Below are 26,714 nucleotides of genomic sequence, written 5' to 3'. Positions count from 1 at the left end.
CATTTTGCTTTTTTTTTCCTCAAACCCTCAAAGAATGCGATATATATACTGCTTACGGTGATTTCCATCTGGGTGGGTGAGTGTATGGGAGATGGTGGGGGTACTTGTAAGAGAAATGGAGTGGGTTTGTGTAGTGGGAGTGGGAGGAAACAGGAGGAAAGGGGTGGTGTTAGTGGAAGGGATGAAAGAGTGTTGGCTCGTCACAGACGACACCAATATTAGGTGAAAGGACGCCAGAACAAAGAGGCTTGTAAGCCTGGTATAAGAAGCTAGATCTCATTTCCCCGAAGGCACAGATAGGTGAATAAAGGAATGATGGGACTCGAACGATGAACCCCAAACGTACCCACGTACCCTCCTTGCACTTCATATCCTCTCCCTCCCCTATCCCAGTCCCCCGATCCTGCCTGTCCATTTACCCCTCCGGTTCCCCTCCCTTTCCGCCTATAACTCTACGCTAATAACTATAACTCTACGCTAATGCGTCAAAGACAATAATGGCTTAAGTCCGTGTGCGTATGTAAGATACGCACATAAACAGGTTGAAATACAATTAACATTAACACTTGTTGCAAGATTGCAGCGTAGCTCTGACACCCCTAGCCTTGGCCCCTGACCAGGAGGATTGATTACGTACTAATTTAATTGCTCTCCCCTGTTCACTCCAGTAATTGGGAACCTGGTTGAAAGCCGATTGGCGGGTTGTGTTGAAGGGAAAACATGATGTATTAGGAAGGGAAAGCGTTAAGCCATCCAGCAGGAATTAGAAGTCACTTGCTTCTGTATCCACCTGTTAAAAAATACTAACAAATTAACAAAAACATAGGCAGCAAGGCAGGTGACAATATCTCCCACCCATCCCTTCCTCCCCAGAACCAAGAACTGCCGGATTACTGGGAGTACTTGTTGGGACTACACAAGTAATTGTATACATTGTATAATTATATACATTATATAATTGTATAATTATATACATTATATAATTGTATAATTATATACATTATATAATTGATAAACCCGAAGGTTTATCAATGAGCTGCTACACTGTTGCTTAACATATACATCAACAATCAATTCATAATTCTGGGGCTCCTTCCCCATCCCCCTGTCTTAGACGACGCTTTAAATTCCGTCTGAGATTATTGCACCCAAATACTGGTAAAGCTCAGAACCAAGAACTGCCGGATTACTGGGAGTACTTGTTGGGACTACACAAGTAATTGTATACATTGTATAATTATATACATTATATAATTGTATAATTATATACATTATATAATTGTATAATTATATACATTATTGTAATTGTATACACAAGTAAATGTATACATTATATACACCCCCACACACTGGGATTACTGTTCACTACACATACACACACACACACACTTGGGACTACACGAACACTCCCGCACACCCAATTATAGAGCCCAATAGGCTCAGGAACCTGTACACCAGTTGAATGACAGTTGAGAGGCGGGATCAAAGAGCCGAAGCTCAACCCTCGCAAGCACAATTAGGTGAGTACACACTACCTGGGATCACTGTTCACTACAGGGTAGTTGGGAGCTGGTTACATGTTGGGACTACTGCCTTTTTATATTTACTTCAAGTTCAAGTATGTTTTGAAAGTTAAGAAAGAAATACATCTCAAAGGGATTGAGTAGCTTAGGCTATTTCTACCCCCCTATATTTACTTCATTTATTATGTACCCCCATATCCATGCTATGAGTAGTAGTGGAAAAGGTTAGTGGCACGTATAATATTCTCAAGAACTGAACCCGAAGGTTTATCAATGAGCTGCTACACTGTTGCTTAACATATACATCAACAATCAATTCATAATTCCGGGGCTCCTTCCCCATCCCCCTGTCTTAGACGACGCTTTAAATTCCGTCTGAGATTATTGCACCCAAATACTGGTAAAGCTTCGTCCCACCTTATCCACACACCCACACACACATTTAGGACCAATGTTCTCACACATCAACATAACCACGTCCACACGCACCCCGCACTTTCTGAAATAGCTAGGCTATGAGGCCTTCGGTCATGATAACGTTATACTTTTGTGGCCAGTTTATTTATATGCTTATATTTCTGCCCCTGTAAAGATCAAAAGTATCTTTGCCCTTTACAAGACTCCGATGACATGATGGGAGGAGAGGGAGGTGGCGGGAGATAGATAGGAGGGAGGGGTGGAAGGGATAGATAGGGAGAATGATAAAAGAGGCCCGCTCAGTCCTGAGGCGATTATCTTATCTCTGTGGCGGCAGGAGTTAATATGTCTGGCTGGTTAGGCTAATGTGAGATTAGTTAGGATATCCTCGGCATGTATGTCTTGTGATTTTTGCCTCGTATATTTTGTACAAAATGTTCTTGCTAATGTCTTGAGAACGCCACCATCACCTTGTGTATAATAATGCAAGTTAGTTTAGTTTAGTTCATTTATTATGCACCCCATACCCATCTTCTTGGCGGTAGTGGAAAGGGTTACAGAGGCCCATAATGGGCTCAGGGACTGAACCTCACAATTCATTTAGCTCAGCAAGTTACAATCTTGATGAACTAGTTACAAAATTCAATATAAGTCGTCACATCATCAAGTAAGCTTGATGATGTACAAGCTTAATTGACATTCCTATAGCATTCATATAGCAATGTGGGCGTGTAGGCCGAAAGCAACCGTTACGCTGCTACTTCTGGACTTCTCTGTTATATATATAAAAAATGCTTCCTTTTATTGCCCAAAACGCTAAAATAATCCTACGTTATTCTTCAAACTGAATATAGTAGCCTATCTTCGACGCCAGAGTTAGAATCGGGTTAACCTATTTAGTTTAATAATTGTGATAACCTTGGCTTATGGTGTTCATGTGATTTTGTCTTGAAAATTGTGTTTATTAGCTTGAGACTTTCAGGCCCATATGGGGCAAGAAAGATAGGAAATATTACTGTAACTTGTAGCTCCGTGGGATCTACATCGTAAGTAGGGAGAGACCTTGAACAAGTTCGCAGAAACTATTCCCTGATGCCAGAGGGATACCTCAGTAGTTTTAATCGAAGTATATTCGTTTGTCTGTCTGTCTCTTTAACCCCTCCTTCCTTCCCTCCCCTCTCTCGAATTCTCCATCTCGCCTTCTATATCCCTCTGTTCCTTCAAAACAAGATAGGACAGAATCGTGTCCTGCCTGTATGACATTATCTCACGCGGGTCGATATCGAGACAAGATAACACACTATGACAAAGTTACAATCTTATTCTTAACTTTATCAATCTGGTTATCTAATAATTAGATATCCCCGGCAGGGACAGGCCTACCTCATAGTTTTGTCTTGTTTTTATATCTTTCTTCTCGGGGATTTCTTTCTGCTCAGTATCTTCATTAAGCTTAACAACAATATATGTGACCAACCAGAGGACCTCAGCCACACCACCAGCCACATCCCACTACTACTCCACACCCACTTCTGCTCCACACTATCCACACCACAGTGACAACCAGGGATAGACGGGATATTCGTATTTACCTGATATCACCGGAGAAATCGATTCCGAAAATTATGGACGCCATAACAAGCAATTAAGTGCTGAGAAGAGGAGCGCACGTCCAAAACGAAAACTCTAGAGAGAATAGAGCCGCAACAACTACGGGAGACAGGAGGATTGTATATGTAGGAATATGAAGAATTAAATATGACGAGAAACATGAGGAATGAAAGTCCCTGCTGTGTCTGACCAGGAGCTGTCAAGGAAGGGACGATTGGGCACGGATTCATAGCTGAACGCCCCCTTTTTCACTCGGTAGTAATTGAGATTTGGCTTAAAATGAGCTGCTGGAGGAGAGGCGTTTTGGCCTGCTCAACAGGACCCTCCTGTATACAATGTCTAGGAGAGTAGGTAACATATAGGTGAACCGTTTGACGACATGGGATATAGTGAGTTGGCATCATAGAGTAGCCAGGCTTCGAACCCAGACACCCTGTACCCCACTCTACCTTAATTGACTGACTGGAGGCCAATCCCTTCACTCTCTCTCTCTCTCTCTCTCTCTCTCTCTCTCTCTCTCTCTCTCTCTCTCTCTCTCTCTCTCTCTCTCTCTCTCTCTCTCTCTCTCTCTCTCTCTCTCTCTGTCTCTGTCTCTGTCTCTGCCTCTGTCTCTGTCTCTGTCTCTGTCTCTCTCTCTCTCTCTCTCTCTCTCTCTCTCTCTCTCTCTGTCTCTGTCTCTGTCTCTGTCTCTGTCTCTCTCTCTCTCTCTCTCTCTCTCTCTCTCTCTCTCTCTCTCTCTCTCTCTCTCTCTCTCTCTCTCTCTCTCTCTGTCTCTGTCTCTGTCTCTGTCTCTCTCTCTCTCTCTCTCTCTCTCTCTCTCTCTCTCTCTCTCTCTCTCTCTCTCTCTCTCTCTCTCTCTCTCTCTCTCTCTCTCTCTCTCTCTCTTTTTGAGAGAGAAGTATGTATTGTATATGTAACAATCTCTGTAACTAGTTCATTAATGCTGTAACTTGCTTAGCTAAACGAATATTTGGGTCCCTGAACCCATTATGTACTATGTAAGCTTTCCTACTACTGCTCACATTTATTATAGGGTACATAATAAATGAACGAAACTGCACTAAGCGCTAAGCATACGTGTAGTGGCCTATCACGAGGTAGCATTAGTTGTAAGTGAAGTGAAAACTAAATATGAATGGAATGGAACTAAAACATATGACGAAGTTTAGATATCTGAGCATGTGTGTGTGTGTTGAATATACGCACCAGGGTAAACATGTATATGTTGAATATACGCAACAGGGTAAACATGTATATGTTGAATATACGCAACAGGGTAAACATGTATATGTTGAATATACGCAACAGGGTAAATAGGCTGAAATAAATCTTATTAGCACCTCATTTAAGCTAGAAAATGTAATTTAAAAGTGATCTCATATTCTGGTAAGTGTACTTATTTGGTTCTTGAATTGTATCTGGCTTCTCTACACCTGTCTGTGTTGATTGATTGTTACATCTGTCTCAGAACCTTTGTGTTTCAATAGTTTGTGACGCACTCACTCGAGATTGTGTCTGTCTAGCTCCATGATCTGTACGTCACTGAATGTGTCTTCCATTGCTACAAGTATTTTTTAGCTAATTCTGCCCAGTTTGAGAGCTGTATGTAGTACGTCCTGGGGGCCTATCTTGAGGCTATATTGAGCTGTTCCTAATTAACGTTTCCTCCCCCGCCTTCTGGACGGGGAAGAAATATGTAACAATATGTATTCTATGTAAGTTTAGCTCTATCTAGGAATATGTATTCTATGTAACACAAATTTAATTTGTAGAAAACTGGCTCAACTAACAAACTCTTTTTGTTCTAGGGTCTCTTGAAATCATGATGCTGATTTGACAAACTATGACGATACTGTTGATTTAATTATGTTAAATTATGTATTTAGCTCATCAGTGCTGTAACTCAGTGCTTAGCTTAACAAATTGTGTTGTGTTGTTCCTAAACTCGCATATGCCTATGCAACTATTTACACTATTACTCATAATTTAGTTCATAATAAATGAACTGAACAAAATAAAAAATCCACTGCATGACTTCGAACCTGTCTCGGTGTCTGCTCCTTGACGTAAGATGTTCATATATTAATAATAATCATATATTAATTATATCTGAACATCGTAATTTGATCCTGTTTTATTTTTGTTTACATGGGCAGCAATCTCATCTCTTGACCAACTTGACCTTAGACATGTCAATATTTGCTCTTTGATCTGTATATATGTGTTCCATTATGTAAACCAACCAGTAATTCCATAGTTATCAAGTACCTCTCTTATATATGGGTTGACACTGGAACAAGAGTGAAGGATATTATCTCTTAAGACAACAAGATGCATCCGCGTATGGGTAACCGGAATCAGAGTGAGGCAGGTTGTAGCAGCGGTGAGAGATCAATGTAAGAGAGCTTGGAGAGGGAGTTTAGCATGGGCGGTGGCGGCCCCTGAACCCTCCCAGGGTACGTATTCTGGGAGAGACACTCGCGCTTGTCTTGTGGCGGCCGCCTTCCCGCCCCTGCTGCCTCCCTGGCTCTTGACCCTGCTGCCTCCCTGTCTCTTGACCCTGCTGCCTCCATGTCTCTTAACCCTGCTGTCTCTGTCTCTTGACCCTGCTGCCTCTCTCTGTCTCTTGACCCTGCTGCCTCCCTGTCTCTTGACCCTGCTGCCTCCCTGTCTCTTGACCCTGCTGCCTCCCTCTGCCTCCCGCCTCCACCACCTACAACAACACAACTATACAAATACATAAATAAACAAACATAAATGTACACACACACGCATATATATATATATATATATATATATATATATATATATATATATATATATATATATATATATATATATATATATATATATATATATGCAATTGGCGATCACGAAATACTGATCATTTGGTATGCGGAAAAACCACAGAGAAATGGGAACCGGAGATAAACGTTTGGACCGATTATAGCCGTTGTCAACAGACTCAACATTGGACTGAGAGAAACAGAGGGAGGGTGGAGGCCAACAACTGCCACCTGACCACCAATCCCCAGGAAAAGATTTACCCAGAAACAGGCATAGATTAGCTTAGAACAGCAACAAGAAAAAACTGTCAGAGAATAAGTATGAAAGAGTAAACAAAAAGCCTCATTGAACAAACACATAATATTTGATTATATTATCCTAAATAGGATAAGATGGAATAATGTGAAAATGTTTAACCACGAAGAGAAATGAATTAGGAAATTACTTGAGGGCCAATGTGTTAATGAACACTTTATCAAAAATATAATCAATGATTGATGAAGATTAAGCCACCCAAGAGGTGGCATGGGCATGAATAGCCCGTAAAATCAATGCAGTACAATGCAAACACTGCAATACAGTGTTTGAAAATATAGGCAGGAATAAGGAAGGTGACATGTGGGGTGAAAAAAATGTCTTTGTAATATTGCTTCATGATCCAGACAACAAGAGGAAACTGTGGAGGGTCTAATGACCAATTCATGTGAATTTCTGGAAGTAATATCTCCACTGGGATAGTAGTCTATTAATAATCTTACTAAGATGGGAAGAAGGGGAGAGTAAGACTATTCCCAGGCACTTCAGGCACCCCTTCTAGTATACAGTATCTTTGAGAGAAAAAGTCTGGTTGTCCAAGGTTGGAGACCAGACGCTCTGGGCTAGCCACGCCAAACTTTGTTGGGTAAATGATCTTGGATACGGGACGGACAAAGCTCGTCCGGGTCGGTCTTATTGGTTCTGTTAATTAAGAAGGTGAGGTCGGGCCAAATAGTGAACCCCTAACCTAATAGATGTAAAGTGGCGAGCCGATCCCCTGGAATTCTTCACTGGAAAGAGAGGGAAGAGGCGGAAACAGAAGGGCTGGAGAAAGGGAAGGAGAGAAGAGGAGGAGGAAGACAGATAGAGAGGGGAGAAGTGAGAGAGGGGGTAAAGGGGGAGATTGGGAGAGAGAGTGGAGATGTGTGAGAGGGGGATTGTCGGGAGGAGAGAAATATGGACAGGGTGGGAGGGAAGGTGAAGGGGAGAAGAGGGACAGGTGGGAAGGGAGGGGGGGATAGGGAAACAAAATGAGAGAAGGGGGAATGTGGATAAGTGTGGATTTTGTAACTAGCGTCAAAAGATTGTTATTTGCTTAGCTAAACGTACTAGAGGGTTCAGTTCCTGAACCGATTATGTGCCTCTGTAATCCTTTACACCACCGCCCACGGGATGGGTATGGGGTGCATAATGAAGAAAGAAATTGAAATGTGGATAAGGGGTAGAGAGACGAGAGACCCGGGTGCATCCAAATACCTTTCGTAGTGTATATATATATATATATATATATATATATATATATATATATATATATATATATATATATATATATATATATATATATATATATATATATATTATATATATACACCTACGTGGTCTGACACTGTCATATATACTGAGTATACTGAGTAGCGAAACCGAAACGCCCCGGGCCACTAGTTTGGGAGTACCTGCCCAAAACTCTATGCATGTTAGTGGGTTAGCAAGAATGTACAAATACCAATCTTATGTAATCTCACCAACCCATTGTACCTTCTTGTGATTAAATTATTATTATTATTACTATATTAAATTGTGGTTGCAGTTCTCGAGCCATTTAATCGTAGAGGCGCATTACAGTTTAGGGTTGAAGGAGTCCAATGCGTAGGGTACGGTACAGCTCAGGCGTCATCCGTATTCTCACAACCAGAAAGGATCAAAATACAGTGGGAAGGATGAATGGTATATCTTGCTTCATTTGAAATCTACCATTTTCGCCCTGATGCGTGGGGAGAATAAGGGTGAAAATGAAACGCAAATGTGAGAAGAGAACTCGCTACTCAGCACATGTAAGGTTGCTGAGCAAGCGGGCTGCCAGAGACCTTTTGGTAAAAATCATGTGATGGGTGATCCTATAGTGTTTAAAACTAGTTCTCAAAATGAATCGGAGTCCAGATTACATTTATTAATTACCGTTAAAGCGATTAACAAACCCGAAACACCTGTTTGTCGTACATCTGGATGCATTATGGTTAAAATCGATATTGGTGGAGAGGTTTCATATTTTGTCTATCAACACGACAGATAACAATGAATATTTATTTATAGTAACAATATGTTTAGTCAAGGTAAAGTATGTGTAGATGTTGGAAAAAAAATATATTCTCTTTTCTACTTACAAATATACTTACATTTATATTTGTGTTATTTAAAAACTACGTGAATGATACAACTTAGATAATTTACCTTAGCAATTCAAATGGATTTCTTCTAAAACAACATTAGTTTGTAGTGTTACATTAACTTTATTAAATATTATAATTAAGTAAATGAAGATTGTGTTTTGCTGTAAAATAATTCTATATAATGAAAATATATTTTTTCTCATTATGAAAACATACAGAATAAAATCTTTTATTATGATTATTCTATTGATGAGTTTTGAAATTCGAATTGAGAACCCGTATATGATAAAAGTCTATGAGAAAGCGAATACAGTACAACACAGTTTAACAAATGAAAACCTATGTAAGAAGTGGGATTGAGGTTCAGCCAATGGTGCTGCGATTTACTTAGCATGTAGGCTGCCGGCGACCAATCAGCGGGCGGCTGTACCGAGGTGTATTTGCGGCTCCCTCGTGCCAGGTTGGCTGGAAGAATAAGAGCCGAGTGAAGGAAACATCAGGGAAGGGGTATCACCCAAATAACCACCCATTTTCCATCTATACCATCATGGCGGACCCGGAGACACAAACACAGCCTGAAGAACAACCCAAGGCACCTGTTAAGGAAAAGGAAGTCCTTGGTAAGTGCATGTATGCAAAAATATCTCTGCAAGTTAAAAAAATAATCGTAGGTGGGTTGGCGTACCGGCAGCCATGGCGAGCGTGTGTAACACGTGGTGTCTTTACTCCACCCAAGATGCTCTCCTTCTCTGTTTTTACCCAAGATTAATGATTACTAGTGAAGGAATAGTACATCAGACTTTGGCAAGTGTTCCCAGACAGGTGAATTGTGTTTGTATGTGTGTGGGGTGAGTCAGCTGACGGGGTGGGCGACGTGGCGCACCAACCATAATATTGACTACGTGTTCTTGCCTTGTGCTTGTTAATCCCCCAGCTGAGGATTGGTTAATATTATTTAAGTTCAGCAGTTTTATAATTATGCGTAACGTTGAGTGCTGGCCAGTGTTGTAATTAGTGTGTCCGATAAGCATTTTATTCCTTGGCAGAACTTTTCGTGTATCTAAGTCATTCGAGAGAATAAATATATTTACACTACATATTTCGGGTGTTTATTGCAATGTTTTCATTAATGTGTAAAGAGGAGCAATATCACCCAGTAGTGTTTGTGTGGTTTATAACTTACGTTTTATAGGTAATGACTATATACCTGTCCTGGGGGGGGGGGGAGGGGAGGCTTTCAGAACGGCTCTTGCAGAGTATTGTATGTAATGTTTCTCATTAAATTTAGAGCGACTGTGTTGGGTGTTAGTGTGGCCAATTGCTGGTGCCCTGCAGGCTGTTAAAGTAATTTTTGTAAATCTTAAAAGCGTGCTACTGGTATTGACTATGTACAGTATATTAAAAAAATCTTAGCCTGCATAATTGTGTGAATTTAATATTTGTAAAGGGAATTATATATATATTGTAATGTTTATGGGCATTTTTGTGCATCGTGTGCCAAATTTAGAAATGAAAGTGCTATTGTTGTAGGAATTGTAAAATGCTAAAATGGGAAATCAGGGTTCCACAAGCACAATTTAGAAAAGTGAAATTGGAGACTCGAGAGTTCTGCAAACATTAGTCTTGGAGCAATTGGAAGCTTTCAAAAGTTTTTTAAGTTTGTGCAGAACTTAATAAAATGGGCAATAAACAGTGACTGATCATTCTAGGTACAACTTGTGTAAAATACATTGCTAGCAAATTGTTTTTGGCCACTGCTACAAACTTTTCCCCAATTATAATAAATATTCAATTTTAAGGATATTTTATTGAAGACTAATGGAATGATTACTAATGTGAATGATTCTTCTGCTCATTATCTGCAAAACGTTTGCTATACTAACTTCAATACTGTCAGCACAAACCATTAAATGAAAGTAAAATGTGGCAGCACACTTTAATCGTACATCGTACCTGGGTACTGGTATACTAAAACAAATGGCTAAATATTTTTCCAAATCCTGTTCATAATTACTATGGTCATTTTATTGTGGATGCCTTTTTGCAGCATGTTACATTTACCTTACTTGGACTACTATTTGGCGTGTTGAATTTTAACACCAATTAGAATAAAGTAGTTGCAGTACTGCAAATGTAGAAGTTGCCATTTTGTAGTGCATAAATATTAATGTACATAACCATAAGTTTACTAGAATGTTAAAAAAAAATGATTTGGGCGTTATCCAATTTAATGCAACTCGTTCAATTTGCAGAACTGAACCTGTTTAGATACAGAATCTGGCAAGTAGACCTACTGACCATTGTGAAGCGGGTCCTATTAACGCCCAACTGTCACTTGACTTATTTTTAAATTACAGGTAGGGTAGTTGTGAAAGTTACCTGTATGGGCTGCTGTGCGTCTTGGATACAGGGTGATTGGGGGGGGGGGTTGCTTCATCTTCTCTTAAAGTAGGCCTAGTGACTGAACTGTGCAGGTGTTCATGACTAATAGCTTTACTAATAAATTGTACAAATTGGGAATCCTCTGTAGAGGGTTAAATGTGGTCATATTAATATTTTCATACACAAATTTGCATGCAAATACAGTACAGGCAGTATAGAAAAAATTTCTGGTTTCGTGCATAGGTATCGCGCTAGAAATCACTGGGTCCATCGTAGTTTAGTGTTAAAAGGGTGAGGGATTTAAAATAAGATGGTGTTGATGTTCATATTCACCGAGTTTGCAAGTGTTGAATAACTAGATTTATGTACACAGAATTGATCCAAATAAGTACTGTTATAGGCCTATAGGTATAGCTTGGTATTTTGCAACCCTCCTTTGCTGCTATTGTCTGGGTGTCATGAAAGTACAAGTTGAAATGCAGGCAGGAAGACTAAGTTGCGATTGCTGATAATTGTAGGTCAGTAGTACATAACCTCATTGCATAATGAGCAAATGCAGAATAGCACTGTTATATTGGTCCAGGTTAACCATTTCATTAACAAGGGGTTACAGTATTATAACTGCATTTATGTAATTTGTATAAAATAGAATACAGTATTTACTGTCTTAAAATGACTAACCCAGTCAAGTAGTCTAGGAATCGACTGAAGCTCTCAAAGTAATTATGAATTCAAATAATTCCCTCTTGGCTCCCATTTTTTTAGGGAAATGAAATTGAACCCCCCCCCCCCTCCCTCCCTCCCTCCCTCCCAAATACTGGTCAGATGTGAGGAATCTGGTTTTCTTGAACATTTACCTTGTTCAGTTCTATTTGTAGAAATTGTAAGAAGTGGTAATTTGGCTCAAATAGAAAATCTTGTGCCTTTTTCTACTTGCAGCAAAGTCTGATTATAGTAAATATTAAAATTAGTAAAGTCATGCGTGGCAAGTGCATTGCTTGACTATTTGGATTCAGCGAGGGAGTTCGGCCTGTTCTAATTACCTAGCCTCTGAATTTTTTTCCAGCATTAAGTTGCATCTGCCATTCTTCAATCTTAGAAAAGCCTATCTGTGTAGTTTTTATTTCTTGCTAAATTTTGTCTGCAAATAAAAGTATTGCTCCTCGGTCCTAAATGTAAATACAAACCTCTTAACTACAGATGCCAATAAATTTTCAGTAACATTGCATGTGATTTGCAATATTGGTCTAGTATGTGATATAAAAATTCCCCTAGTCAGCCTTTAATTTCAGACTTCTGTATCTTGTCACACGGTTGGGATGCCTTCCTTGTTCTTAATTCAATCGCTATTTTAAACTGATGTATTGGTTCCTTAATCTGGTCTTTGCACTAATACAGATAATGAGTTCGTTTGCATTAGTAGCTGCAACTCATTAACAATATCCCCCAAATCTCCCTCCTGAATAGCAAGTGTCAAGAATCGGAGAATCCCCAACAACCAAAAATGTGCTAAATTTAATTCGTTGCACTACCTGGAGCCTGGGCTATCACCTCGCAGCACTTGTCCTCCACCAAAGTGTAGGCGTTTGAAACCCCCTATATTCGTCCTCACGGTAAACTTCAGTGTGTTTTTGTTTTACACACTATTGGTAAAACTCGTTATCATCCTCCACTGGCTAAGTAACGTTTTCTTAAGAGTAATCTGTCCTTAAGAATTGGGACACTTGCACACCATTTCCAGCAGTAAACAGGAATACTAAAAAGTTCACCTTCTGAATAGACTGCCTGCTCTGTCAACCTGTAGAACCAGCCACATAATATAGATTATGCAGAATTGGCCAATGCGGGAAGTGGTTTTGATGTACGGTAATACAGTTGAGGTAGGCTGTTTGTCAAGGGAGAGGTGGCATTTATTGCACTAATCTTTTAAAGGAAATTGGTTTTCTTGCATAGTGCATGTTCTGTTATTACCAATGCTCCAAGTGGGTTTTGCATTTCATTCCTAGCAACTTAATACTCCTTACCATATGTGATAATTTTTCATGCAATGATTATTGATATATTCATATTTTCATTTGCATATTTGCAAAAGTATGACTTTGGCATAATATGCCAGTGGTATTGATTAATGTCTAAAAACAAGGTAACTGCAGCAGGCCTATTGGTCCATACGTGGCAGCTCCTATTTATAACCACCCAATCCCACTCGTATACATGTCCAACCCACGTTTGAAACAATCGAGGGACCACGTTATGCGGTAATTGGGTCCACAAATCGACAGCCCTGTTAACGAACCAGTATTTACCCAAGTCTTTCCTAAATCTAAACTTATTAAACGTATGGCAGGTATGCAGTTTTGTGATGCTAGCCTACCTGTTAGTTCTTTATCGATGTCCTTGTGGACAATCCCTGACCAGGCCTCTCAATTGGTAGCTTGGTCAATCTGGCTGTTCAACATGGCTGCTCGCAGCACATGTGAACAATAGCCTGGATGATAAAGTATACTGTGGAGGTTTTTCAAAAGTTCTCTTGAACACCATGGGAAGTTAATTGGTTATGCCCCTTGAGTGTGGAGTGTGTTAAAAGGTGTGGGCCCTTGGTGATTGTTCTTTCAACATGTACTTTGCCTTTCAATATGGTTATTTTGTACATCTTGCCTAAAGGCAAGATGCTTGTTTAGGGTCAGATGATACTAGAGTATAGATCAGCATGGCAGGAACACTTATCTTTAATGCAATGTTTAGATGTAGTGGCATTGCAAAGATGGCCACTCTTGAAGGGAAGAGGGTGCATTGCCTAAACAATAATGATGGGGGATCCTCTTATGGCATTTCTCTAGATTTTAATCTTAACACTATCGCCGGCGCCACGTGCACACCGCAGACTTTGACGTCATGGGGCCAATGGTGCGGGCGAGTGTGCGGCGACGCCTAAATGTGTATACTGTACTCGTTTCAGTTTTCTCGCCTTAATTCTCGTGCTATGTCGTTCGTTTTAGTATCCTTGTGTTCCCAATTATATTCCCTGCAGTTGTGTGTGCATATAATGTCCAAAAGCCTGGCGAGACTCCCTGCAGCAAAGCCTAAAGTTATCCGTGAACGAGCACCAATTTGCACACCACAACCTAATGTGCATACTCGTTCAGTTTGATAACATCAATTTTCGTGTTACAGCGCTCGTTTTGGTATTAAATTGTTCGCAAAATAAAGGCGCTCTTTTTAAAACTAGTCCCATAATAATAGCAATAACTGGAATTTTAACAAATATTTTAATTTTGGATGCTCATCAAAATTGTTTCCAGTGATCTGACATAAAATTTCATGTTACATTGCTCATTTTGGTATCAAATTGTTCGCAATATAAAGGCACGCATTTTAAAACTAGTCCCATAATAATAGCACAATTAGAATTTTAACAAATATTTAAAAATTTAGACCCAAAAACGTATTTATAATCTTTCAAGTGTTCTGACATGAAGTTTAGTGTTACATCTTTCGTTTGGTATCAAATTGTGCGCATTCTAAAGGCTCTTATTTTGAAACTATCACAAGGTCGATCGGATAAAAAAATGAATTTTATACAAATATTTTTGTAGTGGACACAAGTCCTGTCCACGGCTAGGACTCGGGAGAAAAAAAAATGGACAAGTCTTGTCCAAAGAGAACAATTAAAAAGTGTTAAAATGTTTTCTGGTAAATTTATAGATTTGGATGTCACTATACATAAAAGGTAAAAGATGGAGATTTGTTGCATTTTGTTAGATGGTAAATAATTTAGTAATTTTGTAGTAATTTAAAAAAATGGAATTTTAACATTTAATGTTACACACAATGCGTCCCCGCCAGACATTATTTATGGACATAATGTCAGACTGCCGAAAGTATTAATAAGCTTTATTAATCCACTACCATTAGGTAGACAAGTCCGTATGTCTTGGATTTGTCTTTCCTTTTACAGCTTCCTGTGATGACTTCAGAATTTAATGCATAATTGATAGTTCTTTGCATTTATGTATTGCAAATAAGTCATTGTGTGAAGACTAAATGGAGCTTCAGTTACCAATTCACATGTAAAAACTGGATAAAGCAAACTTCCCACTATTCTGGAATTAAAAGTTAAATTAATATCGCCTAAGGTTTAGATAGTATAATCTTCATTATATACAATAGGTAAACATTAGTTAAATCTCTCCTACCATCATAAGTAAAATGATCCTATCCTCGATGATATTTACAGCAGTTATGCATTCCCAGGGGCAGGCAACCCAGCTGTAGAGGGAAGGTTCTAATGACAAGTAACTTTTTAAAATGAAAATATATTTTATTAATTACACTTCCAAAGTTAAATTTAGTTCCTGGTGACGTTACTGAATGTATGGTAAACTATGCATGTGCTGTAGACACCTAGTACATATTGTAACATTATTCATGCAAGAGTTCTGTGTTGAGCCCAGTAGTATAAATCCTTTTACCTGGATGGGAGTTCTACTACCGAAGCCAGGCCCGATGCTAGGCTTGACCTAAGAGCGCTTGGTCCAACAGGCTGTTGCTTGGAGTGACCTGCAGGCCCATATAACGGCTTTGAGACGATCCCAAAAATTTAGGTGCTTTGTGTGTACATATGTGTGTGCGGTATACGTTCTGTATTCCCTTTATTTCGGCAATCTCTCCTGCTCTGAAGAGGGAAGTGAATATCGAGCCGTATTTGAGGATGGCACATAAGTTATTTGAATAGTAACAACCATTGTGATGGGATCCCTAGATTTTAAGGCTCTCGTAATCCATCCTATCATTTTTGTGGCTGATGCTATACTGTATTTGCTTGGCTATGCTCATTAAATGTTAGGTTGTCGGACATTATTCCCAGATCCTTTAATGGCATTTTCCTTCTATGGTTTGTGTTTTTGTACCCCTGTATTTTCTGTAAGGTCCTGGCTTTGTGCCTTTTGATAATTGTCCAAGGTCCTCATTTTTACCATACGCAAGTACCTTGAATTTATCGCTGTTAAACATGTTATTTTCTGCAGCCCAGTCAAAAACTTTATTGATGTCTGCTGGAAGTTTTCAATGTCGACAGTAATTTTTATGCCGATTTGCCATTTGCAAAGGATGATACAAAGCTGTGACTTGTTCTTTTTGTCTATCTGATATGAGAATAAGGACAAGCACTAATGCAAAGACTGCCCTGAGGTAGTTTTTAACTGCTTGAACTCTTTTAGTTTGACAATTTAATATCAGTCATATTTTTACTAAATTCTATTTGTGCCATCACTCCATGGTCACATTATCAAATGCCTTTTGGGAAGCCCATATTATATCGCCTTTGCATTGTCTTCTAATGTCTGATTTTGTCTGTGATGTGACGGGGTAATGGCTCAACTTTGTCCACTACCCAGCCCTTGGTTAACTACTCATGTAGACCCCAGAGCTCTACTATTAGCCTTCAGGCCACTGTGATCTTTGAAGGTTGATAGTCTAGGATACTACAAACACGAGAGCTGTACTGTGTCCCTAGCAAACTTGAATCTCGGCTGCCACCACCAAACCCAGCGATGTTGATTTAATTAATTGTGGTTTGGACCAATCAATTAACCATTAATTCTTTGGAGGTTAATCCCCAATTAAAAAGGGAGGTATGAATTTACGTTAAATGTGGAATTAAATTGAAAACGAGGGAATATATTAGATATTAAAATGAAATAGGCTGGCTAGGAAGATTGCTACACACCGACTCATTCAATCACACTTTTATGGCAAATGAGCCCTAATCTCTATTCTACATTCATGTTAACCTAACCCGAGTCCTTAAACCACATGGGTTATTACTACAAATACTGTTTTTATTGAATTAATCTCTGTTGAATTAATAAGTGAAACGCAGCCATTTTGTCTATCCTCGTTAATCCCTCGATCTCTGGCAAGTGACCTTTTCTCGGCTAGTCGGGTAAAACTACTACTACTCTAGCTTGTGTAAAACCATACGATCTGGGATCTATAACTTCTAAAACAAGCTTGGCTTATTAGTGATAGTAGCTGTGAGGCATGATCTTCCCACCCCTTTTTGCATAGAATGGTTAAGCTTGGATACCTCTGGCCATTTTAAAGTCGCCGACTTCATAAAATAGTTAAAATGGGTGATGAGTGTAATCCCAGTGGCTGAAAAGTGCTTCTGAAGGCAAGTTGGCAGTTGCAGTAAAATTGATTGGGTGAGTGCACTATTCAGGCATGTCAACCCGAGGGCCATTTGTCCCCCCATGGGTCACATTTGTGTTAAGAGGGATTCTTTGTACTTTTGACATTTATTAAACAGTCGGTCAAAATTATAAAAACTGCAATTTCAAAGTTTAACGTCTATTCTCGAGAATGAGGGAAACATTTATTGGCTTTTATATGCATGTACTCTATATACATCATAGTGTACTAAAGAAATGCTATTTTTCCATATTGAAGTTGGCAAGTGAGTTAGTACTCTCCTTGTGTTAATGATATGGTAGATGAATGTTTCGGAAGCTTTGTGGGATGCCTGTTCTAGCAGACTTGCAGCTAGTTCATTTTTGCTTTTGGAGCTAGTTCTCAAGAGTTGTTGTCTTTGTTTTCCTAGGTGGCTTAGTGAGGGGGGGACATTACAAATGAGTGCATGAAACTAAATCTTTATCTTCATAAGCTTGTCTTTCCAAACTTACTTTATCTTAATTCCCTGTGTATTTAGAAGTGCATTAATAAATGTAGCCATTGTAATAAGCCACATGTCCAGTGATTGAGCCCAGAATATGGCACCACTTGACAGATTACTGTATTAGGGGGTGTCGACAAGGACAAAACTGAGGCACAGTTCCATCAACTAGAAACTCTGCCTACAGTGCTGTGTACTGTAGTAAGGGAGCTGTACTGTGGAGCTGTAAGGGATGCTGTACTGTGTGTAAGGGAGCCGGCCGAGCGGACAGCATGTGGGACGTGATCTTGTGGTCCTGGGTTCGATCCCAGGCGTCGGCGAGAAACAATGGGCAGAGTTTTTCACCCTATGCCCCTGTTGCCTAGCAGTAAAATAGGTACCTGGGTGTTAGTCAGCTGTCACGGGCTGCTTCCTGGGGGTGGAGGCCTGGTCGAGGACTGGGCCGCAGGGACACCAAAGCCCTGAAATCATCTCAAGATAACAAAGATACTTGTTAGTTCTGGGGATAATGTCCCAATGGCTTGGTTAGAACTGTTGTACACAGCTTAATGTATAAATCGTAGCCTGTTTGATATGGTATCCTTTGAAGGTGTTTGAAAGCTTCTATTTATCTAGCTTGTCATTTTCTTGACAGCTACTTTGTGCTTTTTCTAAAGTAAGGCCTTTAAATGAGATTTCTAAAAATTTATATTTATTTTTTCAATACTCTGATTTGACTGCATTTAGTGGTCTTTTTATATTTTTATATTTTGCAAAGTGCAGTAGCTGGAACATGGGGGGGGGGGCATTAACCCATTAAAGAATGTGCAGTTTTGTGGTCAATTGAAGTACTTGCAGTACCTTTGAGGTACTGACTACTCATAAATCCGTGGCCATTTTCATTAACGACTTGTGATGTCATTAGATTCGGCTTCACATGCTGAACACAAAACTAATTGTACCAGTTTATTTTAGAACTAATTTTGGCTGGCCATGTGAAATACTGTGGTTTGGGATAACTTTTTTTTCCAAACTGGCAGTCTTTGTAGCTCTTGTGTGTCGGGTGCCCAAGTTGAAGATACTCGTGCAGTGCAACCAAGCAAGAGGGGCTTTTCCATAAATTCAATGTTATTGAATTGTTTCCAATGCCTGCTTCTACTTTGGCTGTACAGTCTCCTTGACGTGGTGCCTTCTCTTGATAACTACTTTACTCTTGGCTTTTTAGCAGTAAATCGTATAAAACCTGCATTGCAAAATGGTACAAAGACAGTGTAATCCTATTTGGGTATTGAGGGTGGGCTGTTGACAATTGGTCCCCAACCAACCACCAAACAAAAATACTTCAAGGGGTTCCACTTTCCAAACTCCTTTTCCCACATTAACAGTATTGCACTTTGGTGATATGGTTGATTATTTCTGAGTATTGTGGCCCTTAGTGTTTATTAAATTGGTGCCACATCTTTGTATGTATGTATTGGAAAACTTAATGCTAGTAGAAAGAAAATTAAATATTACCATTATTTACAGCCACCAAGGTAACCGGCACTGTTAAATGGTTCAACGTGAAGAGTGGCTATGGCTTCATCAACCGGCATGACACCAAGGAGGATGTGTTTGTCCACCAGTCAGCCATCATAAAAAACAATCCAAGGAAATACGTGCGGTCAGTAGGAGACGGCGAAGAAGTGGAGTTTGATGTCGTAGTTGGCGAGAAAGGCAATGAAGCTGCCAATGTCACTGGTCCTGGGGGAGAGGCAGTTAAGGTAATATATCAATTTTTAGTATGCTTTAATTTTTATGGCTTTTCCTGAATTGCCTTGAGCTTTGGCAGGTATTTTCTAGTCCTGTAGTCAGTCCGACCTACTTTTGTTAAATGGCTGCAATTGCTGGTGATGTGGTAGTAACTAGCAACAGTCCTTGGCACCACAACCCAATTTTTATTGTAGAAATATAGATGACTGAACATTCAGACCTTGTGATATGTCATGCTTTAAGTGGTAATGAAAAAGAGCATTTGTTAAATGTTCGGATTATTCAGTTGTCAGTTTTACTTGCATATCAACTCGACCGCCAAGATGTGCTTTTCATTTTGACCTTTTGTAATACTTTTGACTTGCATTACATTGTTTGATGCAGTTTAAAATTGTTCTGGCAACAATCTGATCATTGGAGTGCTAGAACAATTTATAATACATTACTGTTGACTTGAATTGGCTTAAGATTTTTTATAACTGCAAAATATACAAGCACTCAGACCTGGCTATACAAAGCATGCTACAACCTTATTACCCTGTACTGTGTATGTTGGTACACTATTGTGCTCCATTTTGGTAAAGCTTCAAACTTATTTATTTTTTCTCCCCTCCTTGCCCTGCCACCATCTGTCCTTTCTGGTAACACTGAAAAATATAAATTGCTAGGTTGCTTAAAGTTGTGCATGTAAATAATTTGTTGCTTGTTTTCAAGCAGTCTTAAGATTTATATTTGGGAGTTACCTTTTCCTGCTATGCCTTCAATGAGAGAAATGCACATTTATGTTCATGGCTGCAGGAATTTAGGTTTTAATTGGTTCATGCATAGATCTATTTTCACAAATATCTACATGTTAGATCATTAGCTTTTTAGGTGGTATTGGCTGTTTACTCAATGCATGTCCCAGTTGGTTATCTACTGCAGGTTTGGCACCAACATCTGCACCAGGTATTTTAAGTAAACTTGACATTATATTGAAGACATGTTAAATTATCAGTGGGAGAAATATAGACTGCTCTTTACAAGCCAACAAAACTCAAATGTTCATAGTTTCATTGGCAAATCTGCAATAAAACAAATAACATTAATTACATGCCCAGAGTTATAGCATAATGTACTTCCACAGGGGTCGCCTTTTGCTCATGACCGTGATGTTCCCCTGCAGGGGTCGCCCTACGCTGCAGATCGTCGCCGTGGCTACCGCCGCCGATACTACCGCCGTGCACTACCAGGCGATGAGGGAGAGATGGAGGAGGAGGGGGGAGATTTTCCACCACCGATGAGGGGTCGTGGCCGAGGTGGATTCCGTGGCCGTGGACCTCGTAGGTTCTACCGTGGTCGCTTCTTTGGGCGTGGACGTGGCCGCGGGGCAGGACGTGGTGGTTTTTATCAAAGCTACAATGACTATGAGGGAGGGGAAGTATCTGAAGGTGAGGGCATGCAGATTAGGGGACGTGGAAGAGGCCGCGGACGTGGCAGGGGTAGGGGTGGACGTGGTCCACGTGGCTACTTCCGCCGCTACTATGGTAGCCCTCGACCTCAATATGGAGAAATGATGGCAACCCCAGATGACGCTCCACGTCGCAGATTCCGCCGTGGAGGTAGAGGACGCGGGCGTGGCGGCAGATACAGTGGCACCCCTGAAACAAGGGTATGTTTTTGCTTTTTATTTTTCAAACTATATTTGGGGTGAAAGAAGAAATATTCCTCTGCTAGTTTGAACTACTACATTTCTTGTAGTAGAGATTTATGCTAGGGAGAATGTGGATGGAAGATCTCTCCTTTCTTCGGGCAGAAGTAGCTGCACTTCCCCCACTCACTGTGTAGATTATGTAGATATTAACACTGGCATGTTATATCTGGAGTCCATCCCCTAGACTAAAGCATGTCCTCATACTGCATGTTTGCCTTACAGACGTCGGAAACGCAGACACAGGTAGCAGCTGAGGGACAGAAGGCAAGTTTATCCTTCAACCTTTCCCTTACAGCTGGGCTGCCAGATTGCATGGCTAGCCAGTGCAGTTAATGGTGCTCCGTAAATCCATGTTTCCATTTTGTGCCTTGGAATTCTTGTGTAACCTGTTCCAGCTTTTGAATTTTACTTTCCCAGAATTTCAATTTTCTTAGTTTGAAATTGGAGAAATGGAGGAAATGTCCAGGGTTTACATTTTTGACGGGAGGGGGGGGGGTGCCTAATTGTTGGGCACAACATTGCATTTTTACATAAATAATATTTGAGGAACATCTCTCTCGGCAAGACTGTAGAGGAAGGTGGACGAGAGCTCTTTTCATCATTGATATTACCTTTAAGCATTTACAATTGGATGTAATAAAATTTATGTACTTTTTGGTATTTTGTCAAAGTTCAGATTGCTTGGCAAACAAAATTTCAGGAATGCTAGACGAGCATAAAATAATTGAATTTCTCTGCTGGCTCTTAATTAATGGAAGAAAGTGGCATTGGAAAGAGTAGCAGATTAGTCTTCTCCCCCTCCCCCCTTTTTGGTGTAAAATACGTGCAGGAACAAATTAAATTTATAATGCTGCTAGCAGTTACTCCATTAATGTATGCTGCAAATTTTCATGTTTTATGCCTGGTTTATACTTTAACTAGTACTGAGCTTTAAATTTGTACATATAAAAGGTGTGCATATATACCTATATACACCATGTATGTATATATAGTATATATGAATAAAATGTTCATTGCTGTACTTTGTGTGTGTGTGTGTAATGTGCCAACATGGCCTTACTAATTTGTAGGATCTTCCTAGTTAAAGAATGTCTGTGTGCCTATGCAAAATGTCAAGAGCTGGAACACTGGATTACCAATTGCTTAGTTTTTTTGCTTGCAAATTTGTAATGCTGTGATTAACGCTTACTAGAATGAGGCTTTTCGCACGTGCTTTTCAGCCTGAAGCGTCAGCAGAAGAAGCAAAAGAAATTGCTGAAGCTGAGGGAGAGCAGCATGACGCTCAAACTGAAGTAGTGGTAAGCTTAGGCTTCCTAGCTTCATAACTAATCCGTTAAATGGGGGTTTTGATGGCTTTTTTATTAATGCTTAGTTTGCCATTGGCATGCTTTTTGAATTTTAACATTCAGGTTCTTAATTGAATATTATATTTCATTATCTGCTTAATATAGCAGTACAGAAATTAGAGCTTCACTCAAGGATGAGTTTGACTATAATTTAAAAAAAAATCTTAACCTTCACTTTAAGGAGGTTTTCATGACTTAAGTCGTTTCAGAAAACTGAAATGACAACTTGCTTCTTAAAATCTTTATCTTCCTGGCATGATTTACAATGCAGATAACTGTCAGTGTGGTTATATTTGCATAATGTGTCTTAAAAGTTAGGTGCACCCTTGCCTGAACTTCACTGAAATAACGATTGATACTCTTCCTATTGCATTTTATCGGTTACTACTGCTTGAGCACTGAATTGCTACTTTTACGCGGGAAAGTAAAGTTTGCCAATTTACTTGTACTGTGGCCTGCAATTCGTATAATTTCAATATTTTGCTTAGCAATGGCTTTCAAAGCACATTTCTTAACTTATGGCTGAAAACCTCTGGCACATCATTTTTCCCCAACTTATTAATTTTTTTTTATGGCATGTTATTTCCTTTGGGACAGTGCTCTTGCTTGTTAAATGTAGTAATTTTCAGTATAGTTAATGTCTTGGTGCTTTATAGCAGCAGAAGCTGCACTAGTTTGCTTTGTCTTGTATTAAGAATGCTATAAACCCTTATGTTGTACCAGCTGCAAAGCAAGTGTAATAAATTGGCTGCTGGTATGTATGTCAAAAGTATTAACCCTTTGTGGCTAAAACATGAAAGTAAATTTTAAATGGCCTTCTAACAGATGTTTAAAATTCCATTTTTGGGGTGCTTTGGTTATAGAAGAAAATGATGCACTGATTGAATGCTTGTTTACCAAGGCCTTTGACGACTTGATTGCAAAGCATCTAATAATTACCTTAGTGTTAAGTTCCCTTTATTAACCTTTTTGAATGTTTTGATAGGAAACTAGTTGGCATAAAAAACATTGAGCTAATTTACCTTTCACAGGGAGAAGGTCAACAGTCAGGACAAGAAAACCAGGCTCCTCCTGCTGCTCCTGCTCCTGCTACTACATCACAACCTCAGCAGCCAGTAGAAAACACAACTGCTGAAAGTTCTGCGTAAATCTACACTCCTTCCCTCAAGTCATGCCACCAAAGCTATGAAGTCCCATTTTTAAAGTAGCTGTAATAAAGTAGTATGTACACTTGGATTAGAGCTACTTGGAAGATGGGTCTAAATGTAAGTGTGGGTAGGGCTGCTGTTGGGTCATGCCCCCAGCCCCAAAATACCCAGCAGGAGCCCTACCCACTACCCGGGACCCCCAGCGGCAAACAAACCACCGAGACGGAAGAAAGGGACAGAGTAATGCAGAGTAGTGGCTATAACAAACATGCTGCTGCTCCCGGTTACCAGAAAGTCGGCTCTAACCACACAATGAAGGAAATACTCGCGTGTCCTCACTCCGGGTCCGGTAATGAAGAGGTCACACTATGTAGAAAGAACAGACAAACCCACGGTCAAGGGTTGGAGTCACCGAAATGATGGCCCTTTCTTTGTCACGCAACACCACTGATGACACCATGCAACAAATACTAAGACACATTTTAGTCTGTGGGTGGGGAACGAAGTACAGTTAACATAAAATTCCAGTAAGATTACAATGGGTGGTAAAAAAAAAAGTTAAGACCAGATTCCTCATGAAATATTTTTAGATTGTTCCATGTCCATGGTGCTGAGGTGTGTTTGTAGCTGGTTGGGTTCCACCAAAAAAAGTGTAAAATCACAAGAATTAAACCTCATGCACATGTTTAATCATGAACTCACCCCCTCAGTAGGCCCTGCAAACAAGCCTAGGATACTACAACTTGTCAGATTGTGCAAGATTACCTCTTATCAATTTTATTTTATTATTTTTCATCTATTGGCATTAGTCTTGTTGACATACCAGAAGACTGGGTATTCTTGCCTGAATTGCTGTAATGTGTCCTACGGTCAACGTTAGGGGTGTATAAGCTGAATTTTAACATGGTTTTAAACTTTCGACTACCGGCTTCACATAGCTAGGTACGGGCAATAGTGGATGAAAGTTTAGTTTTCTTGTTTTGTCATTGAATATTTAACATTGGCAGTTATTTTTGAAAGACCCTATTTTGACACTTTTTCTACATAAATTTTGTAGGAAATTATTGTGCCACAAAACATGTGCATTTGCAATAAACCAATAAAATCCATAAAAATGTAAACCTTATTTTCTCTTATCCTAATTAAATGTTTTCTTAACACTGCTGGTCGATTTAGTATAGATACAACTTCTTGCAAGTCCCCAGCATATTTAAGACTAAGAGTTTTGCTGGGTTTCCAGCCATGTTGGTGTCCTTAACAGTGTGCGGAGGCAACCGCTAAGAGAGGACAGGTTGACGAGTTTAACAGTTACCAGGGAGGATGTTCTTAAACAAATAGTAAAACTCAAACCAAACAAATCCCCAGGGCCGGATGAAGTGTTTGCCAGGGTGCTTAAAGAATGCAAAGAGGAGCTTTGTGACCCACTGTCAACCATATTTAATAAATCGATAGTCAGGCAGAGTTCCAGAGTTTTGGAAAGTTGCTAATGTGATACCAGTTTTTAAGAAAGGAGATAGATCACTTGCGTCTAACTATCGACCAATTAGCCTAACGTCTATTGTGGGAAAGTTACTCGAATCTATAATGGCAAATAAAATTCGTCTTCATCTTGAAAAACATAAATTAATAATTGAGTCGCAACATGGTTTTGTAAATGGCCGTTCATGTTTAACGAATTTATCTCTTTATTCTAGCATAGTTGAGGCAGTTGATAGTGGTAAGGATTGTGATGTTGTGTACCTTGACTTTAGCAAGGCTTTTGATAGTGCCACATGAAAGGCTGATTAAAAAAATAGAGGCTCGTGGTATTGGGGGTGCTATATTAAACTGGATTAGGGCATGGCTATACCAAAGGAAACGGTTAGTGTAAATGGAGTCAAGTCAGAGTGGGAAAATGTAAGTGGAGTGCCTCAAGGCTGTCCTGGGACCTCTGTTGTTTATAATATATATAAATGATTTAGATTCAGGTTTGAGTAGCAACATTTGCAAATTTGCCGATGATACGAAAATCTGTAGGGAAATTAATTCGGAGGACTCGCTATCACTTCAAGTTGATCTAGATAGGGTTTTGAAATGGTCAAAGGATTGGCAGATGCAGTTTAATGCTGATAAATGTAAAGTTCTGAGGTTAGGTAATGATGATAGAGTTACAAGATACGAGCTAGATGGTGTTGAGATTGCAAAGTCGGATTGCGAAAGGGATCTGGGAGTTATGATTAGTAAGAATTTAAAACAAAAGCATCAATGCATAAATGTTCGTAATAAGGCAAATCGGACACTTGGATTTATTAATCGCAGCGTTAGTAACAAGACACCTGGTGTGGTTCTCAAGCTATATCTTGCTCTAGTTAGGCCCCATTTAGATTTTGCAGTTCAGTTTTGGTCGCCATATTATAGAATGGATATAAATTCACTTGAACGTGTCCAGCGTAGGATGACTAAGTTAATTCCCCAAATTAGAAATCTTTCATATGAAGAAAGATTAACAAAGCTTAAGTTGCATTCACTGGAAAGGCGAAGAGTTAGGGGTGACATGATAGAGGTTTACAAGTGGGTGAATGGACATAACAAAGGGGATATTAATAGGGTATTAAAAGTATCAACACAAGACAGAACACGAAACAATGGGTATAAATTGGATAAGTTTAGATTTAGGAAAGACTTGGGTAAATACTGGTTCAGTAACAGGGTTGTTGATTTGTGGAACCAATTGCCGCGTAACATTGTGGAGGTGGGGTCCCTCGATTGTTTCAAGCATGGGTTGGACATGTATATGAGTGGGATTGGGTGGTTATAAATAGGAGCTGCCTCGTGTGGGCCAACAGGCCTTCTGCAGTTGCCTTTGTTCTTATGTTCTTAAAGGCTATCTGCATTCGTCCCATCTCGTAAAGGTGTTACATATTCAGACCTCCTTTGTTATTCAATCCTTGCCCGTTGGCAGGGTCGTTGGTCTTTAAGAATTAGTTTAAGAACAGGAATA

The 26,714-nt window shown here is 39.6% G+C and overlaps 1 protein-coding gene across 8 annotated transcripts; it reads left to right on the top strand.

The window, feature by feature from the left end:
• The first annotated feature begins 8,979 nt into the window (after positions 1-8,979).
• LOC123765509 (Y-box factor homolog) lies at positions 8,980-24,855 on the top strand. Of its 8 annotated transcripts, none has more exons than XM_045754139.2 (6): positions 9,213-9,381; positions 19,323-19,558; positions 20,713-21,198; positions 21,463-21,504; positions 22,461-22,538; positions 23,618-24,855. In XM_045754139.2, the coding sequence occupies exons 1-6, from the start codon at positions 9,309-9,311 to the stop codon at positions 23,732-23,734; spliced, it is 1,032 nt and encodes a 343-aa protein (XP_045610095.1). In that variant the 5' UTR covers positions 9,213-9,308; the 3' UTR covers positions 23,735-24,855. The 8 variants fall into 8 exon arrangements, with proteins under 8 accessions (XP_045610100.1, XP_045610098.1, XP_045610095.1 ...); XM_045754138.2 differs by having other exon boundaries at positions 20,674-21,198; XM_045754142.2 differs by lacking the exon at positions 22,461-22,538 and having other exon boundaries at positions 9,207-9,381; positions 20,674-21,198.
• The last annotated feature ends 1,859 nt before the right edge of the window (positions 24,856-26,714 follow it).

The sequence above is a fragment of the Procambarus clarkii genome, chromosome 30 (assembly GCF_040958095.1).
Source record: "Procambarus clarkii isolate CNS0578487 chromosome 30, FALCON_Pclarkii_2.0, whole genome shotgun sequence".
Lineage (NCBI taxonomy): Eukaryota > Metazoa > Arthropoda > Malacostraca > Decapoda > Cambaridae > Procambarus > Procambarus clarkii.
Note: the sequence above shows the minus strand (reverse complement) of the source record. Positions and strands in the feature narration are given on the sequence as shown.